Source organism: Carettochelys insculpta, chromosome 6, assembly GCF_033958435.1.
Source record: "Carettochelys insculpta isolate YL-2023 chromosome 6, ASM3395843v1, whole genome shotgun sequence".
Taxonomy (NCBI): Eukaryota; Metazoa; Chordata; order Testudines; family Carettochelyidae; genus Carettochelys; species Carettochelys insculpta.
This window is the reverse complement of record NC_134142.1, coordinates 23,385,193-23,410,977: the sequence shown is the minus strand read 5'-3', so window position 1 is coordinate 23,410,977 and position 25,785 is coordinate 23,385,193. Positions and strand designations below refer to the sequence as shown.

At 40.7% G+C, this 25,785-nt stretch overlaps 1 protein-coding gene across 5 annotated transcripts in view; it reads left to right on the top strand.

Annotated features, from left to right (window-relative positions):
• Window positions 1-25,785, top strand: part of PPP2R5C (protein phosphatase 2 regulatory subunit B'gamma) — a 151,790-nt gene that overhangs the window by 77,017 nt on the left and 48,988 nt on the right. For all 5 annotated transcript variants that reach the window (XM_074996505.1, XM_074996501.1, XM_074996503.1 and 2 more), the window contains 4 exons: window positions 7,593-7,703; window positions 8,434-8,526; window positions 8,619-8,749; window positions 14,156-14,215. In XM_074996505.1, coding sequence (XP_074852606.1) covers window positions 7,593-7,703; window positions 8,434-8,526; window positions 8,619-8,749; window positions 14,156-14,215 — 395 coding nt within the window. The remainder of the gene's footprint in view (window positions 1-7,592; window positions 7,704-8,433; window positions 8,527-8,618; window positions 8,750-14,155; window positions 14,216-25,785) is intronic.

The window sequence follows — 25,785 nt, the reverse complement described above, 5'->3', positions numbered from 1 at the left end:
CTTTTTAATCTCACCTCCATATGAAAGCTATTCCATACATTTAATCACACTTGTTGCCTTTCTCTGTACCTTTTCCAGTTTTAACGTATCCTTTTTGACATAGGGTTTATCAAAACTGCATGTAGTATCCAAAGTGTGGGCATACCATGGATTTCTGTATTGACATTATTATATTTTTGGCAATAAATTTCATGGTTTTGCGGTGTGCCATGAGATCTGAGAGTCTGCTACATGCTTTCCAGGTGATAGCATTGTTCCTCATATGGTTTGTTACTGCTGTCATTTGGATGAAAGAACATTTTTTATTTGTGATTTTTAAATGATATGCAAAAATCCATATGCCGCAGCTTGCAATATGAAAGGGTGGTGACTTGCCATAAGATTGTTTTGACACACAATAATTTACCCAGTTCTGTGTTATCTTTAAAATGTGCCTAAATAATTCATCATCTGTATGTGCTATCCAGTGCAGGATACTGAGTCGTGCGTATTTGAAAGATCATCACTCAGGGATGGTCAGTTATGTCTACGTATGTAGAATTAAATTTAAAAATTAAATACCTCCATGAAAATGTTGCCTTTGACATCTTAAACACATCCCACTAGCCCAGTCAGTTTGTGCCAGTTCCTCACTGTGTCAAGTCTATATTTAGCAAGAACAATTTTCAAAATCTGTTATAGGCTGGAAGCTATGCTGACTGTTCATTTTTGAGCACCCAAGGACACAGTAGGGTCTTCTGAGAGAGAGACATGCATTTGCTGACCTAGAGCTTTTACAATCTAAATTAGGCTTAATACAATGAGGGACGGGCATGAACAAAATGTGTAAGTTGAATGAGTACTGGGAGTTACCATATCAAGACCAGAATACTGCAGAGGTTCTCAGACTGGGCTTTGGAAGTTCTTAGGGGAGTCTCACAGTTACTGCATGGGAGAGGAAGAAGAGTTCGTTCTGTCAGTCTCCACCCCAAATCCTGTTTTGCCGCCAGCATTTATAATGGTGTTAAAGGTATAAAAAGTGTGGAGGCATTAACTTATAAGGGGGGAGTATTCACACTCTGAGGCTTGCTGTGCGAAAGGGGTCACGAGTGCAAAAGTTTTGAGACCCGCTGGAATAGTGATTTCTTCTTTGAGACATGTATCCCTGTGGGTGCTCCACTTCAAATGTCAGTGTTCTGGTATCCTTGATTGGAAATCCATAGTAGCAATGTCTATGTGGGTCATGAGTGCAATAGGAATCTCACAGTGCTCTTGGTGCCACAAATAGTGTGCACATGACCTTCTCAACTCTCCTTGCCTGAAGATATAGCCCTGGTGTTTACCAGTCTTCTCAAACCTTAAGAAAAATATAGTTTAGTTAGACATAAAGTTATATTTAGCATTAGGGTTAGTTTTATTGGTTAAAAAGAATTCTTTAGTTACCCACCCAGCTGGGAAGGGTTAACCATTAAGATACCTGACTCCCACGACTCAAGTGCTGCGTCTCCTGCCACAAAACAAAACCTGTTTTGTACAGACGCTCATTGTGCATGTGATGTCTGGGAGAGACACATCTCCCCAAAACGCACCCAATGCAGCAGTTTGAAAGCCAAAGCACGTTGTGAGTGGGATTTCAGGGTAAAAATGAGTTTGATGGAGAAATCTCTCACACCTGAATTAGATGTGCAGACTGCCTCTCTGGGCACTCCTCCAACAGAAAAGGAAGGCATACCCTCCAGAAGCCCAAAGAAGATGGCTTAGACGTCTTTACAAAGAGCGCCGCAAAAACAACAATGGTCTTCTGCCAGCTTGCTGTGCTCTTTGATGACCTATGTTTGGGTGAGCACTTATGACCCTCTTAGTACCTACCTCAGACATTGCCAAGGCTCAAGAGAAGGAGGCTGAGTCTAAGCAGCACTGAGTTCATTCACAGGAGCTCAACTTCAGTATCTCCTCAGGCACTATGCCTCCATCCATGGTACTGATTGCACAGTTGGCTCCTGTGGAGAAAACCAAGTTTGGCACTGGCACCAGTGAGAACAGACTCCATGACTTGGTGATATTGTCAGCACTACATTCACAAGTGCTTGTTTCCGAGAGTTTCTCCATGAGCTATGGAGGAGATCCCTGCAGCTTGTGTTGCGAAGATGATGGTAAGATGCAGAAACAGAGCACTTTGTCACTGCACCATTCCTCACCACTGATCCAAGAACACTGATCACCTTAGAGCCATAGAGGGACAAGATACCATTCAAGATGGCTCAGCCATGGTGTGGACTGCCATGTATGTAACTGTCAGTGACCTTCCCCATGTAACAGGCACATTTGGAACCATGGGCAGCTTACTGAGGTCCATGCTCCAGGCCAGCCACAGCTAGTAGAAGCAAAGTACAATTTAATCACCATCTTCCACATAGCAGCCCATGGAGGCTCAGGGTGATGGGGATGACCAGTAGCTTCCTGGTCTGTTACCATTTCCATCTTCTGCACACACTTCTTCATTCTCCTCAGCTAAGTGATTTATGTCACCTCTGTCTACTTTGGCAGATAATATTAAACAGTTTTAAGAACTATTTAAATGTCTCAAAACCGGGCCCTCTGGTTGGAGGAGGTTCATCGGAAACAGCACAAGCTGGTACAAATATTATAATTATCTGCCTCCAAGATCACTCTGCCCATCAATGATGCTATTTTGGAGACAGTATGGCAAACACTATCCTCAATTCTGCAAATGCGCAAAACTGTGGATGGAAAATATGAAATGTTAAACAGTCAGTATTATGTCCCCATAAAAGGGCATACTTCCTCTTTGCACATCCATCCCCCAATCCCAGCTCCTTGGCACGATGTGTTCATAAGAAAATTTAATTCACATTTCATTCAGTGATCTGTTCATAACAAAATCAACAAGATGGAGGAGAGAAGCAAGATGAGGAATCATTTCACTGTCGCAGTGCCACCACTTAAAAAAAAAAAAAAAACACTAAAATGTGTTTCACAGCTACCTGCATCTGCGAGTTACCCTGGGGCAGCTCACATGGCCATGCCTACTAGTGGCCCTTTTTTATAAGACTAAAACAAAAAGTTTTAAAGTTCCATCTCGCTGTAGTGTAGTGCTCCTCTGCAGCTAAATTATCTGTTTTAGAAATGTGAGAATCTGGGATGAACAATTAAATTTGGTCACCTTAATATACTTCTGGCTAGGACTAACATCCTTGGTTACATTTTGTTAAATTTAGTTACTTGTGCCATATCTGTGTATTACTGCTTAACTTCTTATTTTTTGGCTTGCTTTGGAGCTTTAATTTTTATGGTGATTCACTCAGTAATGACCAAAGAGAATATAGTAGATAATTTGCTTTCTCTGGTTAATTTTTTCTGTGCCAAATTAAAATTATTGACTTTGGATACACCACCAACATGCAGGTGATCTCTAGAAAATTTTAAGAAGGAGGGGGCCTTTTTTTATAAAGAGAGCATGAGAAGTTTTCAGAAAAAAGTTTCTCTCTCATTTTTATAATGTTAGAGATTCCAGGAATTTCAGGTGTGGTCTTCCAAGATTTTTCATGGACAATTACGCTGTTTAGTTTGAGCTTTTTCTCCTTAATTGAAGGAGTAAATGTGTTTGAATCTTTTAACAGGTTTCTTTTATCCAAACTATTACATGTTTAAGTTAACAAAAAAACACAGCAGAAATGTAGCACTTTAAAAACTAACAAAATGATATATTCGGTGATGAGCTTTCATGGGGCAGATCTGATTATTATTAATTATATTACACTCCTACGTTCTTTATTAATGAAGAATCTTGTTAACTAGTCCATTATCATGGATCTGATGAAGTGGGTCTGTCCCATGAAAGCTCATCACCGAATAAATCATTTTGTAAGTCTTGAAAGTGCTACATTTCTACTGTTTTGTTTTGTTGGAGTACAGACTAACACAGCTACCTCTCTATTACTATTCAACATGTTAGTTTAAGTGAAACAGGAATGAATATATACAAAGTTTTAAATAGTTTAAATAATAATCCCCTTCCATCCTTTTACTTATGTGATACTACATTTGCAGCTACTCACCAGTCACCTTTCTTTCAGGACCTGTATTTCAGATGTAAAAATAAAAAAAACCTTTTTAATGTAATAAAAATATCTTCATTAAGAAGTGAAGTGTACAAGCCAGTTTTTTTATGATATCATTAAAACTGTAATTAAACTTAGGAAGAAACAAATAGAATGTGGAATGAATATAGAATTTGGGAGGGTGGGGGAAGATGTAACACTTGTGCAAAGAATTAAATCCATAGGCTTAATTTAAAAGAGAATAAAGTAAATTTTGTGTTTTGAATAGCTGCTTTAAAAATAAGCAAGTGACTTAACTTTAAACTTGAGCTAATAGGGAAAAGTAAAGCTTCCGTGTGTTACAAGAATTGGCATACTGGGTCAGACTAAAGGTCCATCTAGCCCAATACTGTGTCTTCCAACAGTGGTCAAAGCCAGGTGTTCCAGAGGAATGAACAGAACAGGTATTCAAGTGATCCATCTCTTGTCACCCATTCCCAGGTTTTGACAAGCAGAGGTTAGGTGCACCATTCCTACCCATCCTGGCTAATAGCCATTGATGGGCCTATCTCCTTAAGTTTAGCTAGCTCTTTTATTGACCACTGTTATAATCTTGGCCTTCACAATATCCTTTGGCAAGGAGTTCCACAGGTTGACTGTGCATTGCATGAAGAAATACATCCTTCCATTTTAAACATGCTACCTGTTAATTTCATTTGGCAACTCCTAGTTTTTGTGTTATGAGAACAAGTAAATAACTTTTCCTTATTTATTTTCTCAACACCAGTCATTATTTTATACATCTCTAGCATATCCCCTCTTCTTAGTTTTCTCTTTTCTAAGGTGAAAAGTTCCAGTCTTTTTAATCTCACCTCATAAGGCAGCAGTTTCATACCCCAGTCATTTTTGTTGCCCTCTTCTGAGCTATTTCCAGTAGCAAGATTTTTGAGGCAACCACGTTTGTACATAGGATTCAAGACGTGGATGTGCCATAGATTCATCCTGAGGCAATAAAATATTCTTCTCATACCTTTTTTTAATGATTCCTAGCAGTCTTTTGGCTCTTTAACTGCTGCTGTACATTGAGTGGATGTTTTCAGAGAACAATTTACAGTGACTCCAAGATCTCTCTCAAGTGGTACTAGCTAATTTAATCCCCATCATTTTGCACTTATATTTGGGATTGTTTTCTAATATGCATTACTTTGCATTTATCAACATTAAAATTCATCTGCCTTTTTGTTGCCCAGTCTCCTATGTTTGTGGGATCCTTTTGAAGCTCTTCACAGTCTGCTTTGGACTTAACTCTCTTGAGCAGTTTAGTGACATCTGCAAATTTGTATTGTAGATAATAGCTGAATGGAGGCAGTTTCTGGTTAACTGATATTGAACGTTTCCCCTGCTGGCATGTTTGGTGAACCAAATATAAATTCTACAGTGCATGTCCAGAAAAGCAGATGTTTCCTCTTCTGCTTCTTTTTGGAGAGCCTTTGCAGAGGATTCTTTCCTGTTGGAAATCCAGTTTGCATGGAATTCGTGGAATGGAGACAGTTTCTGGTTAACTGGTATTGAAAGCTCACCCTGCTGGCACACTTGCTGGACCAAATCTGTATTTTACAGTCTGTTTCCAAGAAAGCAGATGTTTCCTCTTCTGCTCTTTGTTGAAGAGCCTTTGACAAGGGTGTTTTCCCATGTAAGAGATCAGTTTCTTTTAATTCCCCATCCACTGCTTCCTGGGCAGTTTTCTTCTCCTTCCAGCATGGTCTTAACCTGAAAAGGATAAGGTTTTCATGGAAGCATTTTGAAGAAAGCTAAGGACTCTTCTAGTTTAGTCCTATAGCCCAAATCTTTGAGAAGTTGGTAGCATTTGAGTAACCTTAACAACAATATTGTAAGGTATGTGCCCATCTCTGCACTTGGAAAAGGAAATCTGAATTTGGAATAAAGTGCAGGTTTCTCCTATTGGGGGTTCGTAGATGGATAGTTTCCAAGGCCTGAAGGAACCATTGAGATCATCTTATCTAACTTTCTGCATAAAACTGCCAATAGAAATTCACCAAACATAGTTGCTAAGCCATATCTTGTAGAAAAATAGCCCATTTGATTTAAAAATTGACAGTTATGGAGAATCTACCATGACTTTTAGTAAATTGTTCAGATTACTAAATGGTTTGAGCAGGGGGTTGGATTTGATGACCTCTTTAGGTTTGCAAGAGACCGTATCTTCTGTGATTGATTGAAATACTGCTAAAAAGGAATTCCAGATTTCCACTCTGAATTTCTCTTGTTTCAAATTCTAGCTGTCAGATCATCCAGCTGTTGTATCTTTCTTTGCCAGTTGAAGAACCCATTATCAAATATTTATCCACCAATAGATCCTTATAGCCCTGGACTTGGTAAAATATGACCTGAAGGCTGGATCCATCCTGTCTAACATTTCTGTACAATTAGCCACACAGTGGGGTGCTCAGGCAGGCTGCTACCTACTGTGGTCCCATGACTCTCCCAGAAGCAGATGGCTGCTGGTGGTATGTCTCAGTTCACCCCTACAGGGGAGAGGTGGCTCCACACACTGCCCCTGCCCCACCACTGTCTTCACAGCTCCTGTTGTCTGGAAACCAGCCTGTGAAAGCTGCAGTGGTAGTTCCTGCAAGCACTGGTGGTGCTGGAGCCACTCTGCCCCTTTCTCCCCATAGGGCACATAGAGACATGCTAACAGCAGCTGGCTGCTTCTGGGAGTGGTGTGGGGTCATGGCAGGTATAAAGCCTGCCTGAGCATCCCTCTGCACCTTGGGCCATGAGCTACCTGTGGTAAGTGGCTCCCTGCCAGAGACTGCACCCCAAGCCCCTCCTGCACCCACACTCCCTTCCAGGCTCTGCACTTCCTTACATTAATATAGTAGAAGTGTACAGCCCATGAGAACTTACCAATTTTGGGGAGTGACTGCCCCCTATGAAAATTATTGCTGCCCTGTTATATAGAATGTAATCAAGTCACTCATTTATCTTTAAAGTAGATTGAGCTCCATGAAGCTGTCACAATAAGGCAGGTTTTGTAATTATTTAATAATTCTTTTGGCTCTTCTCTGATCCCTCTTCAATTTGACATCATCCTTTTTGAATTATGGACACCAGAACTGGATACAGTATTCTACAAGTTGCCACAGTAATGCCAAATATAAACCTCTCTTTTCCATACTTGAAATTTCCCTGCTTATGCATCCACACATTTCAAGAGCCTTGTGGGTTACAGAATCACACTGGAAGCTCATGTTCAGCTGATTATCCACTTTTTCTGGGTCACTGGCTCACAGGATAGAGGTCCCCCTTCTGTAAGTATGATCTACTTTTTTCTAGATGTGTTCATTCACTTTTAGCCCTATTAAAATGCACATTTTAAGCAGTGCTTGTGTTTATATACCATTTTTGAAAGGTACACATTTGTGGTATTAAAATAGATGTTTTATAGAGAATCCTCACCTCACTAAGCATTTTTAAGTCTTCAAATGATTCATTTGTTTCAGAGTTCTTAAAAATACATGTAATTTTTAGTTTGCAGTTAACATGTTTCGAACATTACCACCATCTTCTAATCCAACGGGGGCAGAATTTGATCCAGAGGAAGATGAACCAACTCTAGAAGCTGCCTGGCCTCACCTACAGGTAATTAGCAATCTCCTCATTTTATTTGATTAAATTATTTCAGAAGAGTATTACACCAGTCTAACTTCCTTTTGTGTGTTCAACACACTAGTGTTAATGATCTTGTGCAGTCTAAATATATTTGTTAATGTAGAGTTGAGTCTTTGCAATTGTGTAACTTGCAGTTTTAGTTTCAGCTTTCCAAAGATGTTAATTTGTATTTTAAAAAAAAGGCAAAGCAAAATTACATTGAAAATTAATTTTTGTGTGTTTAGAGGTCAAAAGTTTGTTGCTTGTTTCAGTGTAAGCATAACATGATTTTAAACTTTAGTAAAGATGAAAGTGGGCATTGGTAGTTTGTTGTTGCTATTCGTGCTTACTATGGCAAGATTCTAGCTTTAGGTGTTGGATAAATGTGAGCATAAGTAAAAGATTTTTCAAAATATATGTTACTGAACACCATGCATGCTAAGTTAGTATCTAATGCATGAAGTAAAATTAATTCAGGAATGTAGTAGTTGGGAATTCTCTGCAGTTTAAAGAATGTTAGAAAATGAAGCACCTGATAATGTGCATTCCCTGCTCCAAATTGTAATATTACTCTGGTTAAACAGTGATATAAAAATGATGTATTATGCTATCTTGAACTAGGAAATTTTATTTTTGAGCAGTGTCAGAACTGAGATGTAATTTCATTGCTTACAAAATATGTTGTATCAAAAATAATAATATTTTTGTGGATTTTTTTCAGCTCGTTTATGAATTTTTCTTAAGATTTTTAGAATCTCCAGATTTCCAACCTAATGTAGCTAAGAAATATATTGATCAGAAGTTTGTATTGCAGGTAAGATAAAAATTAATATATCTTCAAGCTTCAAATCCAAATTGATTTTAAATGCATTACATTTAAATGAAATCTGTCTTTCTTTTTCACAGCTCTTAGAACTCTTTGACAGTGAAGATCCTCGGGAACGAGATTTTCTAAAAACTACTCTTCACAGAATATATGGGAAATTCTTAGGCCTAAGAGCTTACATCAGGAAACAAATTAATAACATATTTTATAGGTATGTCACAGCTCTGTATTTTGGTACATATAATTAGGTACGTTAAGTTGGTCCTTTTGATTCCTTCTAAGCAAAATTTGTTTAAACATGTTTGTGCCTACTAGTTAAATATCCATTTAATCAATTCTCTATGGGATCTAAATCAAAGGAAGTATAGCATGTGATAAATTTTATAGCTGCACTTAGAATACATTTGAGATTCTCCATTTAGATCAGCTTTGTGTCAGCTTGGTTTTTTATATAGTGCTTTATCAAGTCTGAGTTATTAGAATGATAGTGCCTTGTTACTGAGTGTAGTGTACATTAGGATTTATTTTGTAGCTTATAATAGAACATAGATCCATTTTGTTTTGTTTTTTTCATATTACTTACATATCCGGGGTACAGCTATGGAAACGTGTGGGAAAAAAAAGTATCAGCAAGAACTCGCTTCCAAATGCCAGTTCCATTTCTGAAAGAAGCAATTAAAATTTGAGGTGGCATAAGGAAAAGATGTCTGATTAGGGGAAGTTTGGATCATCAGCATCAAAGTACTGCAGTGGTACTGTAGCTGAAAGTCTGTTTGCTCTTGCAAGAAATAATGTCTTTTTTGCCACTTCAGTTGTGAAACAGGGTTATTATTTTTTCTTTGGCATATAGGATCATATATCTAGTATTCATAACTGGGTATTTTTAAGTTCTCAGACTTCCTGATTGGTGCAAACTCAGCATCATTAGGAAGGTTGGTGGTCTGGGGTATTTTGAAGTGTTCTATCCTTATGTATGTTATAGGTACATAATTACTCTTTAACAGATTTTATTCCTATTAGCATTATGGCACCATTACATAAGTGTCTTTCCAGTCTTGATGTTACAGATCCAAATCAATACTGTTTGAAAATTCATAAGCCTAAGGGAATGGTTGAGAAGAAACTTAAAAATACTGCTGAAAATTGAGTCCATTATTCTGAGCTATGTGTGTGCTAGATTTCAATTAAATAAACATGAGACTTTATCAGCATAGCTAAATATTACATCAGTGTTGCTTTTAATAATGTTTCTGTTTCTCTGGAGTTAAGAAATATTTGTAAGAAACTGAACACACTGTTTATTTGGATTTCTGCCTCCAACATATTTGGGTTAGAATAAAGTAATTATTCCGTGAATACTTACAAGAACTTTATCAATATGTGTACATTATCTATGATAGTTACTGTTGGAGTAATTGGACATGGATCCCTCTAATAGTTATTGCTACATTGGCTGAATTGTGCATGATGCGCACACACACACATCCCAGTTCAGTAAACAGATGTAAATTAAAAAGGGTAGAGCATTTGGAGTATGCCTACACTTTACTTAAAAAAACTGCAGCTGGCTTGTGTCAGCTACCCCAGGCTGAGGGGCTTCTCATTTGTTGTGTAGATGTTCAATGCCCCGCCACCACCACTTTTCAGGAAGCTGGATCCAACTCAAGCATAAACATCAATACCTCAGGTAAACAGCCAATTAATTTAAGCCCTGCAAACCCAAGTCAGCTGGCACAGGCTAGTCATGGGTTTTCAATTACAAGTGTAGACATTCCCTTAGAATCAAGTGGGGTTGCAGTTCTGAGTGCAGTAATAGCAACCTACCACAAAATCATAGAGCCAGTTTCTGCCTTCTTTACTCATGTTGATTAGAAACTTACTACAGGTTAAACCTCTCTCATCCGGCACCCTTGGGTCCAGACTGGTGCCGGATGACAGAATTTGCTGGACCACGGGAGGTCAGTATTGTCTAGCACATAACCAACACTGCCACTGCTTCCTGAACTCTCAGAAGACATTCAGGGATAAATTAAAGTTAAATAACAGCACAGAACACTGAGAGCCAGGAGTGGTGATGGTAAATAAACCATGGAACCATAGGAAACAGGAACACGCATGATAAGTGGTTGTCCAGCTGACTGAAATCATGCCAGATTATGGATGTTGTGGTCTAGGTAGGGTGACCATCCAGCCCATTTTCAATGGGACAGCCAAATATTTTGGCAGCATTCTGGCATCCAGATTTATTTTGCAAAAGGGGCTAATTTACCCTGTGAAATATGGGGCGCTGTATCTGGCTTCCCCCCACCTGGGGGAGCTGGGAGCTAGACCACCTGGTGGCTCAACTGCTGCCTGGCTTCCCCCAGCAGGGTCTGGAACTGAGCCGGGGCCTCAGAAGTGGGAGTCACGGAGGGTGAACTGGGGCTTCAGTGGGGTTGGATCTAGGGCCTGGGTGGCGGGGAGTTGAGCTGGGCTGCTGGAGCCAGAGCCGTAGCGGGGCTGAGCTGGGCTGCAGAGGTTGGAGCAGGAGCCTGGGGTGGGGGGGAGGGTTGGAGTGGGGCCTCTGGAGCTGGAGCCGTGGGGAGTTGAGCCAGGCTGCACAGGTTGGGGCGGGAGCTTCAGGCGGGAGGGGGAGGGAGTTGAGCAGGGCCACTGGAGCTGGAGCCATAGGGCAGTGAGGGTGAACCATGTCCACAACAGGGTTGGAGCCGGAACAGCCCAGCTTCCCTCAGCTGAGACAGCTGGGAGCTGAACTGTACAGCGATGCTGGCTGCCACCCACAGCTCAGAGAAACCAGGAGCATCGATGGCAGGGCAGCAGCCCTGTTCCCAGTGCCCCAGATACGGTGACCATCTGTCCTGTTTTGGCCAGGACAGGGATCGTTCCCCATGTCCTATATTTGGCCGGGGGAGGTACAGTCACCCTAGGATTAGAGAGATGTAACCTGTGCCATGAAATGTCATTGAATGTGATATTTGCAGAATACTGTTCATCGTCAATAAGATTAGCAAAGTCTGGTTTATTAGTTGTTCCAAACGAAATACCTACTGTAATAATGTACCATGTGGAACATTCTCCGAAAAGTAAAGCTGGGGAAAGCTTTAGGGAAGAAATTTTAAGAAATGAGCGGAAGAGCTAAACTTACGTATCTTGAAATACAATGCAATTTATTGCTAGAAACAGTTCATTACTGTTTCCAGTTAACCTATATCAGCACCTCAGGGTGGCACACTGTTACCATATAGAGTGGAGTTCTGAGCATGTTGCGGCAAATATCTGATATGTGTGGGTTTTGTGTTAGCACAGGACTTAGATATGATTGATTATATGTTTAAATTTGGACTATTCACTGCTCCATTTGCAAATAAGCATTGTGCTGTATAATGGGGTCTCAGTGTAGGTTCCACAGACTTCAGCTTTTGAAGCCATGCCCTTTGTTTATGCATCTGATTTTTCTGTACCTCCAGTATGATGTATAGAAATTTTATTTGCATCTAGCACATTTTCCTGTGTCTCTGCCTCTCCTCCTAAAAGTGAACATGTGACACTGCCCCTTGAAGAGAGTGATGCCAACTACATGACAACTTTTTGGCAGCTTAGGTAAAGCAGAATCTTATTGCTAAAAAAGGTGACAAAAATGTATCTGTATCTTCAAAAACAAGAGGTCCTTTGGCACCTTAGACTACCAGATATTTTGGAGCATAAACTTTCATGGACAAAGACCCGCTTCATCAGATGCATGAGTGGGAGGGTTTCAAAGAAGGATTTAAAACGGGAGCCTCAGTAAAGGGGAGGGCCAGAGCTGACATGGTCTATTCAGTCAGGGTGGATGTGGCCCACTATTGTCAGTCAATGTGGAGTTGTGAACATTAAGAGAGGAGAAATCACAGTCAGTTCAGTCACAGGGGATGTGGCCCATTGTCAGTTGCTAATGTGGTGGTGTGAACATCAAGAGTGGAGAAACTTTACAAAAGCAGGACCTAGAAACTAAAGTCTTTATGCATCTGAATGAAAACAAGGCTGGATAAAAATTTTATATAGTGATAGTTTACAAACAAGTTCCTTCCTAATCTTAAGCTTTAAACTTAACTGATAGTTGTAAGAACATGTAAATTTTTTTGCTTCCTTAAATCATAAACAAAAATTATGTGACTTATAGTGGGATGTGGATTTTCATATTTCGTTATGTGCTTGCTATTTTTTAAATATTTTCTTTATTTTGGTATTTAACAAACGAAATTAATTTTGTCAAATAAGGATTTTCAATTTAATTTTTGCTGAAAATTTTCTTATCTGAACTGAGTTACTTTTTCTAGGGAAAATAATATTCAAAGCAAACTGTCTTGAATTCATTCTATAAAGAGCTTTTTAAAATAGGAAACTATTTTTTTTTAATTTTTATTGATGAAAAGTTTGACATGTTTTCTCTATAATTTCTGGACAAATGTGGAGCCACATAATTTTGGAAAACTTCCAAAAAAAATCAGTAAGTTGTGCCTTTCCACCAAAAGAGAAAACAGAATGTAAAAGCTTGACTTTTCCTGTTTATTGCTGAGCATCTTGCTATCGAATATATAGTGTAAAAAAATCTTTTAGTTCAGTGTCTGTGACTTGTTGGAACATGTTTAAATTACAAATGGGAGAATAAATTACAGCATAATGCTACACACTCAGTGTTGTCTGATTTTTTTAAATTATTATTTGAATGCATTCTGTTTTTGATCATTGCCCCTGTATAAAATGTGACAAGCACAAGGAAGGATGCGTGCTTGCTTTTTTTAATCTTTCTGTCAGTGTAGGTGGATAGAGAACAGTAACTTACTGTACCAGTTCAATACAGATGGATATGCCATTGATAGCATTACTGTGCAGAGCATGCAGTTCTGCCACAGAACAGATGCTGCAAGGAAACAAAAACATCATGAGTATCTTATAGTCCTAGGACTTTTCAGAATCAGTGGTATAAATTAAAAAAAGCATTCAAAATGGCCAGTTATTGCGATCAATAGATCATTTGGAGGCACAGCAGAAGAGCAATTCTAAAGATTTAATTATCAAAAATAATAAACTATATTTCTGACTTGTACATACTATGTCTTAAAAATAGTTTTTTCAGCATGCTGAATATAAATATTGGTACACTTTTCTGAAGTATAGGTTAAACCTTTCTAGTCCGGAACACTCATCCAGCAACATCTGTAATCTGACACGATTTTAGCTAGTTGAATGACCACTTATTGTCAGTTTTGCCGAGTTTCCCATCGTCCCATAAGATTTGTTTACAGCCACTAGTCCTGGCTCTCTGTGTTCTGTGCTGTTATTTAGTTGTAACTTACCCCGTATGTCTTCTGAGGGCCCAGGAATCAGTGGACGTGTTGGTAATGCTGCTGGACAATCCTGACTCCCAGTGGTCTGGTGAATTCTTTGGTTTGGCATTAAATCAGGGCCCAAGGATGCTGGACTAGAGAGGTTCAAACAGTACTAACTTCCCTACTGTGCATTTTTCTTTATAACCTAAATCTCAGATGCTTCTGCTATATAACCCATCAGAAAAATAGCTGTGTATGTCTCTATGTAGTCAACATTGACTGACTAAAACTATGTTTCATTTGTTTAGGTTTATTTATGAAACAGAGCATCATAATGGCATAGCAGAATTACTGGAAATATTGGGAAGGTAAGTTATTGATTATATACCATAAAACTCATTATACCATTAAGAATTTAAAAATTGAGAGGTGGCTGAAGGGGTACATTTTAAAGAAAGGTTAAAATAAATTTGTATAGTTTGGCAGAGTTCTCACTAAAGATATTATAATCATCTACCTAATACATTCAAAGGATGAAAATGACAATGAAGAAGCATAATTGTTCAGGTCTAAAGTGTATGTGGACAAGTTTAGCTATAATAAATTAAGTAAAAGTAGATACATGGAGAATATACAAATGAAATCTTAAACACACAAGCTGTTTGTTTGCAAAGAAAATCTCAGTGCTTAAATAATTTACTGGAAAAGATACTATAGAAAACTGTCTTGCATCTCCAGGGCAATGAACTGTGTGATCTAATAGGCCCAGGAAGAGCAGGGAATACAACAGAATTCAGAAGGGGTGAAGGAGATTTAAGAGTACATAGTGGCAAGATGGGCTGGCCCCTCTTACTACTTCAGTCCCTCAACCTTGCCATTGGCTGGGGGGGGAAGATGATGAAAATTGAGTATTTCTAACATGACCCTGTTTCCCCAGCCGTTAAACACTCCCAGGCTTTTCAAAAGCTTCTTGCTTCTGTTAAGTGCCATGGCTTCCCTCCCTGTGTTTGTAACATAGAAGGTTGCTCACCTTGATAATATTTTTCTGATTCATCAACCTTGATTGCTATTTTTGGTTCTCAGTGCCTTAAATAGTGAGTCTGTTCTGGTATGGCTACGATCTGAAGAAGTCGGTCTGTCCCACGGAAGCTCGTCACCTAATAAATTATTTTGTTAGTCTTTTAAGTGCTACTGGGCTGCTTTTTTGTTTTGATAGTATATAGACTAGCACGGCTTTCTCTTCGTTACTATAGAAGGTTTTGTGATGCTATGAATCTGACCAGTGGCCTCTTTTTGAGTTGAGGAGGTAATTTTTTTTGGTGGAAGGTCTGGTGAGCTCACAAAATTTTAAATTTTGGAAAGAGGAAGATTGTTTAGCTTATTGTAACTTGAAGGCTGTGTCAAGCAGATAAAAGTTTAAAAGGTCCAGTTCCAAAACTTAACCTAAAAATTGCATGTTGTTAGTAGAACTTTCACAAATAGGAGGCCGGGATACCTGAATTCTTTGTGGACTGAGATACCCCCTTTGGTAGCATCTACCTCCCTCCATGTAGGGAGAGAGGGAGTAAGGGTTCAGAAGTAAACTCAGTCCCAGGGGTAGGCTGAAAAGGCCTACTCCAAGTTATTGGCTGTGTGGTGGGAGCCCTGTAGTTCCACACAGGAACCTGTGAAATGCCTGGTGTGTCAGGGCAGGGGCCAGCTATCTGGTGCCCCTATCCAGTGTTAAAGTAATGCAGTTGTGACTTGACTCTTAAGTCTATCCCATGTCTGTTGTGCATATACGTGTGTGTTCTGATCAATAATAGAATGGTTTTTCGAGCCATCATATGTTAAACATAAATTATCAGATTATTGGAGTACTTTTTATGTTAATCTCAGTTCACAGTAAATGGTCATATTTCATTTAAAGGACTTTAAAATGTTTTTGAAATTAGAATTTTAGGGAAAGCAGAGCTTTTATCATAACTGATTCACACATTTTATACTATATGCATGTGTAGAGATAAGACTGTTAGAATAAAAGAAGACAATAAATGAAATTTGATCATATACATTTTGTGCATCAACATTTGATGGAAAAACATTAAAATTATAGCTGAAATAGCCTGGTTTGTCCAGAATAGTTATTTATTCATCTTATTTTTAGAAATGTTCAAAAAATAAAAGAATTCCAAAGTTAAGTGTTTCAGTATATTCTAAAAGTAATTTGCTGTCAAGTAATAAGATCAACAAGTTACAAAGGAGACAGCCAAATTACTGCTTTCTTGAAAAAACCCTAAAAAAACACATTCATCTGAAATCAGTTAACATTAACCTGTATCCACTGTATTATCAAAGAATATAGATCGTTTTCACATCTGTTGTTCTCAAAATGAGATTCTGAAGGATGTTTTTAGACATGGCTTCCACAAAACTAATTGTACAATTGGAATGCAGCAAAAATTATGTAAAAGTAAAAGCATTTATAGTTATTACTACCTTACAATTGCAGAGCTGCCTTCCTGTTGAAACTTCTCTTATTATTCTTTCATACTGCTTGCTCTCTCTACAAATGTGGAATAATTATTAGAACTATTAAAAACATAAAGTTAATTTCTAAATAAATATTTCACATTCTCCTCAGCTGGATGAAAACTAGACTCTGTGTTGTTAACCCATCCTTAAATTCAGATTTTTGAACTGTGAGTTCTCCCATGTATGGTAGAATTTCTACTTCCTACCGTTCTAAGCAATAATTTTGTGGAGGAAGCCGCTGCTCTACAGCTCCTGGATGGTAACAGGTTTTTCTTCAGGTGCTTACTCATATTGATTTGATTATGTGTGCATTCACACCTACATGCACAGTCATGGGAGAGAATTTTTGCCTTAGAGGTTTTTGTAGGGATAGCAGTATTATCCTCTGGAGTGTCACACTCATGCATCATTATATTAGGTGCTGTAGGGCGCTGCACCCTCTCAGTTCCTCCTTACAGCCCTTGGTGGTTGGTCAGAGGACCTTCCCCTTGCCTGCAACTGGATAGTGATTCTTTCTAGCATTTATCACTTGTTAGCTTTGTACATAGCTTGTTTTCACTAATTCAGTATTGTAGTCAAAGTCCCAGCCCCTGTTCTGAGATTTTAAGCTTTGTCCTGCCTCTAGTAACCCCCATAGCAGTTGCCTAAAGTGCTTGAGAGAGTCACATATGAAGGACAAGCATAAGAACTTTCATACTAGAAGTCAGAAGGAGCATGATGTTCATCTAAGACTCCTCAGAACCATACAAAAAGGATCAATGGGTGTTGTGCAAAGGGCCCAGTACAGACTGTCTGCCCACTCCAGAATCTCAAAGAGGGTGCCTGTCCTGCTGGACAGCCCACACACACACAGTCCTGCTGTAGGGATCCATCTCTGTTGCTTGGGAGTGGTAGGGGACCCAGACACTTTTCAGGGCATCCAGGGAATAGAAAACCCTCCTGATGCCGCAGAGAGTGAAGGGTCCCCAGGCAGGTAAGCCTGTCATGAGACCTCCTCAGAGGGCAGCCAAATGCCATCAGTCCCTGAAGTGTTTCCTGTCTCTGCAGCTGAGATCTCCAACTCTGCAATCTGTGCCTCCTGTCAGATGTCCCAGGTAATCAGTAATGTGTTCACAGTCACCATTGATGCAGCATGGATTGCCCACAGTGACATATCAATCTCTGGCATCCAACACTGATTGTATTACTGCCAGCTAACCCTATGGTGCTTCTCTCCATTGGTGCATGCTGGTGCTGCTTGCACCGTTCCTTCCTGCTGCCTCAAAGAAATAACACTAACGGCACCAGGATTAGGGCATGGAGTGGAATTTGATGCTGGAGTTGAGGAGTTGGTATCCACTCCAAAAGAACCTTCTCACACAGTGGACTATGTCCCAGGCCCTCAGCTGGTGTTCCAGTCCTAGTGCTGATTACAAGACAAGATGGTAGCAGGGTCCTTACATGTCAGTCCACCAGATGATTGTAATGAGCACTGCACCCTCCTCAGAAGGGTGACCTTGAACTTAGAATTGGAGCTGAGCAGTCTGACACTTTATTCAACATATTAATGGTGTTGGCCTGTGCGTGGGTTGCACTGCCTGTGCATGATTGGGTTCTGCAGGTAGCCAAGACCCTCTGGCAAAACCTCTCTTTTATCCCACCACCTACAAATGGGCTGAAAAGAAATGCTTTCTGTCCCTGTTAGAGTTTGAATAATTACGTTACCCACCTTTCCCCAGGTCACTGGTCACCTTGGCAGCCAGTGAAAGGGACATGCAAGGCCAACTCAGTTTCATGCCCAAAAATAAAGAGGCCAAGCAGCTGAACCTGTTCCAAAGGAAAATTTATTTGATGGCCAGCCTTCATTTTAGCATATCAAACCACCAGGCTTTATTGAATAGATACAGTTTTAATCTGGGACACTCCCTTAAAATGTTTGACTTCATGCTTAAGGGCTGCCAGACATTTACCACCTTCTTGGAGGAGGGTACTGTGATGGCAAGGAACTCCCACCAGGTGACCTGGCAGCCAGTTCTGTGGCCAGAGGTGTCACCTTGGCTGTGAGAATAAAGCGCAATTCCCAGCTTCAGTCAATGGGTCTGTCCTGGGAGGTGCAGTCCTCCATCCCGGACCTTCCCTTTAACAGAAGTAGGGTCGTCTTAGAGCAGACGGATAAAAGTTGCATGGACTAAAGAGCAATTGATCCAGGAGGGACTGATGTATCATCCAAATTTGGATGTAGAAGACTTAAGTTACTCATGACCAAGCTGACCAGAAGGGATGTAGGCAGTGGAGGAAGGAGTAGGGTGAGCCCTCAAGAGTCATTCTGTAATTTAATGCAGTTTGTCGCAGTGGCAGCAGAATGAAAGGTCTACCAGTGTCCACCCAGAGAGTTTCATCATGGATCATGGTTTCCATCTCTCTTTGCTGTGATCTGGCAAAAGTGCTTCCACTGGCAATTGTAACTGCCCACTCAACTAGAGTGCAAGCCTCACTGATGGCTTCCCTGGCTCAGGTGCTGATTAAAGATACCTGCAGGGCCACTACTTGGTGATTCATACATTCATGTCTCATTACACATTTACCCAGCAGGCCGAAGATATTAGTGTCAGTAAAACTATGTTACAAGCTGCAAAACCATGACTACAGAGCCCCACCTCCAAGGATGTAGCTTGTGGGCTAGCTGGAATGGAGTGAGCAAACACTCGAATTAAAAATAGTTACTTACCTTTCTTAATTGCTGTTTTACAAGATGTGTAGCTGACATTCATTCCATTACCCACACTCTGGCCCCTCTATTAGAATTGCCAGCAAGAAGGAACTGAGAGCATGTAGGGCTAGCAATGCCTAATATACCAGTGCGTGAGCACAGCACGGGTGAGTGTGCCACTGCCAAACAGAAAATCAGATGGTTATGCATGTGGGCACTTAGAATGGAACGTACATGAGCAACTCATCTCAAAGAACAACAGTTACAAAAGCTAGGTAACTGTGTGTGCGGAGGAGGGTTTTTGTGAAATTGCTATAAAAGACAAGTCAGAGCTGGGACAAAACTTAACACCGCTTGGATCTTTGTTTATAAAGAGCTATTTCCTGTGCCAACAGTTAGTCCACCATGTCCACTCCAGAAGATAGTTTGGTTTACTGCATTACGTAGACAAAAGTTGTTTTGGCTTTTAGCTTTGAATTCTTATCACATTGTGAATTTTATTTTCCATATAGTTAAAAATACTAAATGTTTAAATAATAAATAGACTAACACCCTGTTTGTTTAGATTTTCAGTCAGATCATCAGCAATATGTAGTGTCAACATTAACTTTGTCCTTCGCACCAGCTAAAAGATTTTTTGGGATCTAATGCATTACTAGGAAACTCAACTGGAGGAACAGAAGGTCCTTCTCCTAGGCGAGCTGACAACTGGCAAACTGAAATCATTCTTCTCCTTCTGTTCCATAGCCATGTATCTTCCTTAAGGGCACACTTCAATTTTTTTTTTTCCAGAAAGAGCAATTATTTTCTTTAAAGTTATCTACCAGACAGCTAAAATTAGTAGTTTGCAAACAGTTGTTCAGAAGCTTGAAGAGAGCTGGCCAGTGACATGGCACTGGCTGTGCGTTTCTTGCTGCTAAATAGTACTAACTGGTGCTAAAAATACACCACTTTAACTTTTAAGCAACAACTTTAGTTGCTATAGGCACATTACATAATACTGAATGGAAGGGCAGACAGTTTTTCTCTTAAGCTGCAATTCACACTGCAGAATCTCCTGCTTTGGAGCAAAGTTTGGAATTTTGCAAGGGGATATGCCCTTTGGTGTCAGGGATATACTTTTGCTGTCTTTAAGAAAAGTTTACTCAAAATTGGCCAGCTTAAAAATTTGTGAAAAATCTCAGGCACAAGACCTGAAATTAGGGAAACTGTCTTTCCTGTGCTCTCAATATTATCCCCACAACTGGTGCCCAGGCAACAAAGTGGTGAAAAAAGCTGCCTGACTTTAATGCAGTGGAGAGAGAAATGTAAGGCAGGGAGTGGGGTGCTTGGGAGTAGGTGAATGTAAATATAGAGAGGGGAGTGGAGCAGGAGCAAAGAATGCAAGTAGGTGGGGGTAGAATGGTCAGGATGTGGGGGGACAAATGGTCTGTAACCACTTAACACTTTCCTCCAGAACCCAGGAATCCTGAGTCTCTCCATCCCTCAGCTGCCAGCCAATAGTTGTGATACCCACTGGCAAAGTTTGTTTTTGCCTTCTAGTTAGCAGGTCCACAGGCAATAGTAGCCTACTAGTGCTACCAGATTGTTTATTCGTTCACGTGCTTTGGATTTAAAGGTTGAACTTTGCTAATGACCCGAGTTGGGGGTTCAACAATGTTTACAGAACACTGTTCAGAAAAAGATCAGATTGTAAAGTCAAGCACTTAAAAGTTAAGAAATTTTAGAATTTAAAGTTGCTCATGACTTATGACATTCTTTGATTATGTGATTGTATACTATTTTTTCTTCTTTGGGAGCTCTGCTTTTTTCTGTGAGTGCTCAAGAAGGGTGAGGAAAGAATCAGTACTGTATAGTTTATGATGTTGATGTCTGTGGGAATCCCTGCTTTTTGTTGGAGAAATTGGAATGTGTGTAGGGAACCAGGGAAAGGAGGAGAAAGGAAGTCAAATGCCACTCTGAAGAACTAGATTCTATCCTTGACACTGCTGTGTAGTATCTGTGATACTAGAAAAGTCACATAAAGGAAAATTATCATAGTGAGCTACTAACTGTGCTCTCCTTATTTTCTGGGTGCCTCATGTGAGGCACCAGAGGACAGAAACGTAGTTCTGAACGCTCACAACTTCAACCAAAGTAAATTAGAGTTGTGCTTCAAACATACAACACTCCTTGGGGAAATCTTCGCAAATGCATGTGCACATATTTAATTGAGCCCCTCAGATTTTTCACTTTTTTGTGTTTGTAGAAACAGTTTTGCCAAAATATTGGTGCAGTTGCACTATTTGTCCACCAGTGGTGCAAGAGCAGCAGCTTGCAACAGAAGATAACTCCCTTTTGCCCAGCAGAGGGCATTGTGGCAGTTGACCAAAGGTAAACAGCCAGCCAAGTAGGAAAGAGACTGCCTTCTCAGCATCTGTGGCCAGTCCAGAAGATAGGTGCTGTGGGTTACTTGGAAGGGAGGGGTGTCAGAGACGGGTTCATAACGGCTAGTGCAAGAGGATAAATGGGGGCAGGGTCTGAATGGGAGTAAAGGCACAGGGCCATGGAGGGAGGGAGGTGCAGAGACTCATGGGGTTGGGGAAAAGGTACAGAGCTGCATATGGGCAGGAGACTGGCTGTGTGAGGGTACACAGACACGTGTGGGGTGCAAAACTACATAGGGACAGGGGACTGGCTGAGTGAGTGCACAGACATAAAATGGGGAAACAGGCTGATGTGCCGGACTGAATGGGAGATTTAGGGGTCAGCCAGGGTCTGCTTGGGGGAATGGTCCCTAACAATCCCTCCCTGTAATTTCCCTCCCATCCCCACAAAAAGATAAAAAATCTGTCCCATTCTTTTCCCACACATACCCAGCAACCCACGAAGTTGACATCCAGGCTCTTTCTCAGCAGTTTATTTTCTTCTACCCCAACTTGTCTATTACCCTTCACTCCCTCCGCCCCCTTACAGTTTTTGCACTGCTTCTGAGGGTGTCGGAAATATTTGTTCTGCATTGAATTATAGAATTATTACTTGGAGTTCTGTATTAATATGCTTAGTAAGGTATCTTTGTCAAAAAATTACCTGAATATTTTGTGTCATCTGTATTAGAGGGGTAACTGTGTTAGTTTGTATCCACAAAAACAATGAGAAGTTCTGTGGCACCTTATAAGCTAACTTATATTTCAGAACATAAGCTTTTGTGGGCAAAGACCCGCTTTGTCAGCTGCAATGTAGTAGAGATTCCAGACTTCTAATTCTACAGGGTAGAATTAGAAGTCCCAATCAAGAAGGCCACAGTTGACAAGCAGCTAATGTGGATGTGTGAACACCAAGAGAGGAGAAACTGCTTTTGTAGTTGGCCAGCCAAGGTAGAAGCTTAGAGACCATATTCAGAAGCCAACAAAGAAGTTTAAAAGACTGTAAAATGGGACAAGAAGAAGTTTGTGGAAAACCTTGCACAACAAGCTGAACAAGCTGCAGAACAGAGAAACTTGAAGGAGCTCTATAACATTGCACGGAAGCTAGCTGGGTCATGCTGTACAGTGAATCATCCAGGACACGTTAAGGAGGGTAGTGTGCTAACAAACCCAAGGGAGAAGCTCAGTAGATGGAAGGAATGCTTTGAAATGCTACCGAGCCTCCCTGCCCACATGGAGCCTCCGGAGTTACCCCCTGCAAATATAGCTCTGCAAATTAACAGCAACAGACCTACAAAAGAAGAAATCCAGAAAAGCCATTGCCCATCTGAAAAGTAGAAAAGCACCTGGTCCAGACAACATTCCTGCAGAAGTAATCAAGACAGTTAGTGAGATATCAGTCAACATGATGTATAATCTATTTTGGAAAATTTGGGATGCTGAACAGATCCCACATGACTGGAAAAATGGCTACCTTATCAAGTTTCTAAAGGAATGCAAGAACTAGAGGGGCATCACATAACTGTCTATTCCAGGAAAAATGTTCTATAGGATTCTCTTGGAGGGAAAGAAGAGAGAAATTGATAGATAGCTCAGGGAAGAATCGGCTTCTGAATCAAGAGATCCTGTACTGCCCAAATAGCAACTCTCGGAGTGATTATAAAACAGTTTCTTGAATGGAACTCCCCCCCGTACATAACCTTCATAGGCTTTGAAAAAACCTTTGACAGCGTTGATAGAGATACTTTATGGAAATGCTGCAAAACCATGGCATCCCATCCAAAATTATTAACTTGATTCATTCAACGTACGAACCCTTGACATGCCAAGTGGTTAATAACATCACACGGAAACGAGCTGGGTCACGGTGTACAGTGGATCAGCCAATACAGGCTAAAGAAGGGCATGTGCTAACAAACCCAAGTGAGGAACTCAGTCAGTGGAAGGAACACTTTGAACAATACTGAACGGCATGCAGTCTGGAGTGCAACAACGGTGTCTATTGTTGCTTTTCCTGTTCTTGATCACAATGGACTGGATTGTGAACAGGACAACAGATGGCCATCAAGGAGGCTTTCAGTGGACACTTTTCAAACATCTAGAGAACATTGATTTTACTAATGATGTGTCTCTCTTTTCACACCAACATAAAAGCATGAAAGAAAAGGTCACAACACTAGACAAAACTGCCTCAGTGACTGGACTGAGCATTAACAAGGGAAAGATCAAGGCAGTGAGGAGCAACCAGTTCAACACCACCACCATCACACTGGGTGACTTGGAAGATGTGGAGCAGTTCACCTAGTTGGGGATATTATGGGCATAGATGGAGGAACAGATAAGGATATCAGTGCCAGGACAGGACAGGGACAGCAACAGCTGCATCCAAGACTTTCTATCCCATATGGAATTCACAAATAACATCTGCAAAGACGAAACTTCAGATCTTCAACACAAATGTGAAGAAAGTGCTTTTCTCTGGATGTGAGACCTGGTGTATTAAAAAGTCTTCAAATCACAAGCTACAGACATTCATAAACAGATGCCTGAGATACATCCTTCACATCAAACATCAAGACTTCATCACAGATGAGGAGCTTTGGAACAGAGCAGGACAAGAACCAGCTGAAATTGAAATCGAGAATAAAGTGGAAATGGCTAGGCCACGCTCGCAGAATACCATCATCCAGCATAGTTTGTCAAGCTCTCACATGGAACCCGCAAGGAAAATGCAAAAGAGGAAGACCTCAGACAAGGTGGGGAAGGTCTACTGAAGTTGAAGGACAACAACTGGGGTACTTCTGGAGCCAGCTAGAAGTTTTGTCCCAAGACCGAGTGAAGTGGAGGAGACTTATAGATGACCTATGCTCCACATGGAGTACAAGGGTTAAGTAGTAGTAGTAATTCCCAGTCTCTGTTCAATCCTTTATTGGTGATGTCAAATTTGCAGATGACTTGTAGCTATAAGTTTCTCTTTGGAGTCTGTTTCTGAAGTTTTTTTGTTGCAGGCTGGCTACTTTTGAATCTGTTACTGAGTGTCCATGGAGATTAAAGTGTTTTGCCTATAGGTTTTTGTATGTTACCATTCCTGATACCTGATTTGTGTCCATTTATTCTTTTACATAGAGACTGTTGAGTTTGCCCAATGTGTATGGGAGAGGGGCATTGCTTGCACATGACAGCATATATTACATTAATAGATGTGCAGGTGAATGAGCCCCTGTTAATGTGGTTAGGTCCTGTGATGGTGTCACTGGTGTAGATATGTGGGCAGAGTTTGCACCAAGGTTTGTTGCAGAGGTTGATTCCTGAGTTAGTTACTGTTTTATGGTCTATGGTTGCTGGTGAGAATTTGTTTCAGGTTGGTGGGATGTCTGTAGGCAAGGACTGGCCTACCTCCCAAGGTCTGTGAGAGTGAGGGATTGCTGTCCAGGATGTACTGATGGCGCACTGGAGAGGCTTTAGTTGGGGGCTGTATGTGATGGCCAGTCATGTTCTGTTGTTTTCCTTGTTGGGCCTGTCTCTTAGCAGGTGGCTTCTTGATACACATCCGACTCTGTCAATCTCTTTCTTCGCTTCATTAGTTGGGTATTGTAGTTTTAGGAAAACTTGGTAAGGGTCTTGTAGGTGTTTGTCTCTGTCTGAGGGATTGGAGCAAATTTAGTAGTACCTTTAGTTCTTGGCTATATACAATGGATTGTGTGGTGTGCCCTGGATGGAAGCTGGAGGCGTGTAGGTAAGCATAGCTGTCCATGGGTTTCCAGGATAGGGCCGTGTGTATGTGACCATCACTTAGTGGCACTGTAGTGTCCAGGAGGTGGATCTCTTGTGTAGATTGCTCCAGGCTGAGGTTGATGGTGGGGTGGAAACTGTTGAAATCACTGTGGAACTCAAGAGCCTCCTTCCCATGGCTCCAGATCAGGCAAGTTTCATCAATGTAACATAAGTAGAGGAGGGGCTCTGGGAGTGAGAGCTAAGGAAGTATTGTTCCAGGTCTGCCATAAAAATATTGGCATACTGTGGGGGCCATGCAGGTGCCCATAGCGGTGCAACTGATTTGAAGGTATAGATTGTCCTCACATCTGAAATAGTTGTGGGTGAGGACAAAGTCACAAAACTCCATCACCAGTTGTGCCTTGGCCTCATCAGGGATACTGTTCCTAACATCTGGAAGTCCATCTTCATGTGGCATACTAGTGTAAAGGGCCTCTACATCCATGGTGGCCAAGATGGTGTTTTCAGGGAGGTCACCAACATATTGTAGTTTCCTCAGGAAGTCGGTGATGTCTTGCTGGAAGTGCTGGTGTCATAGGGTCTGAGTACAGAGTCC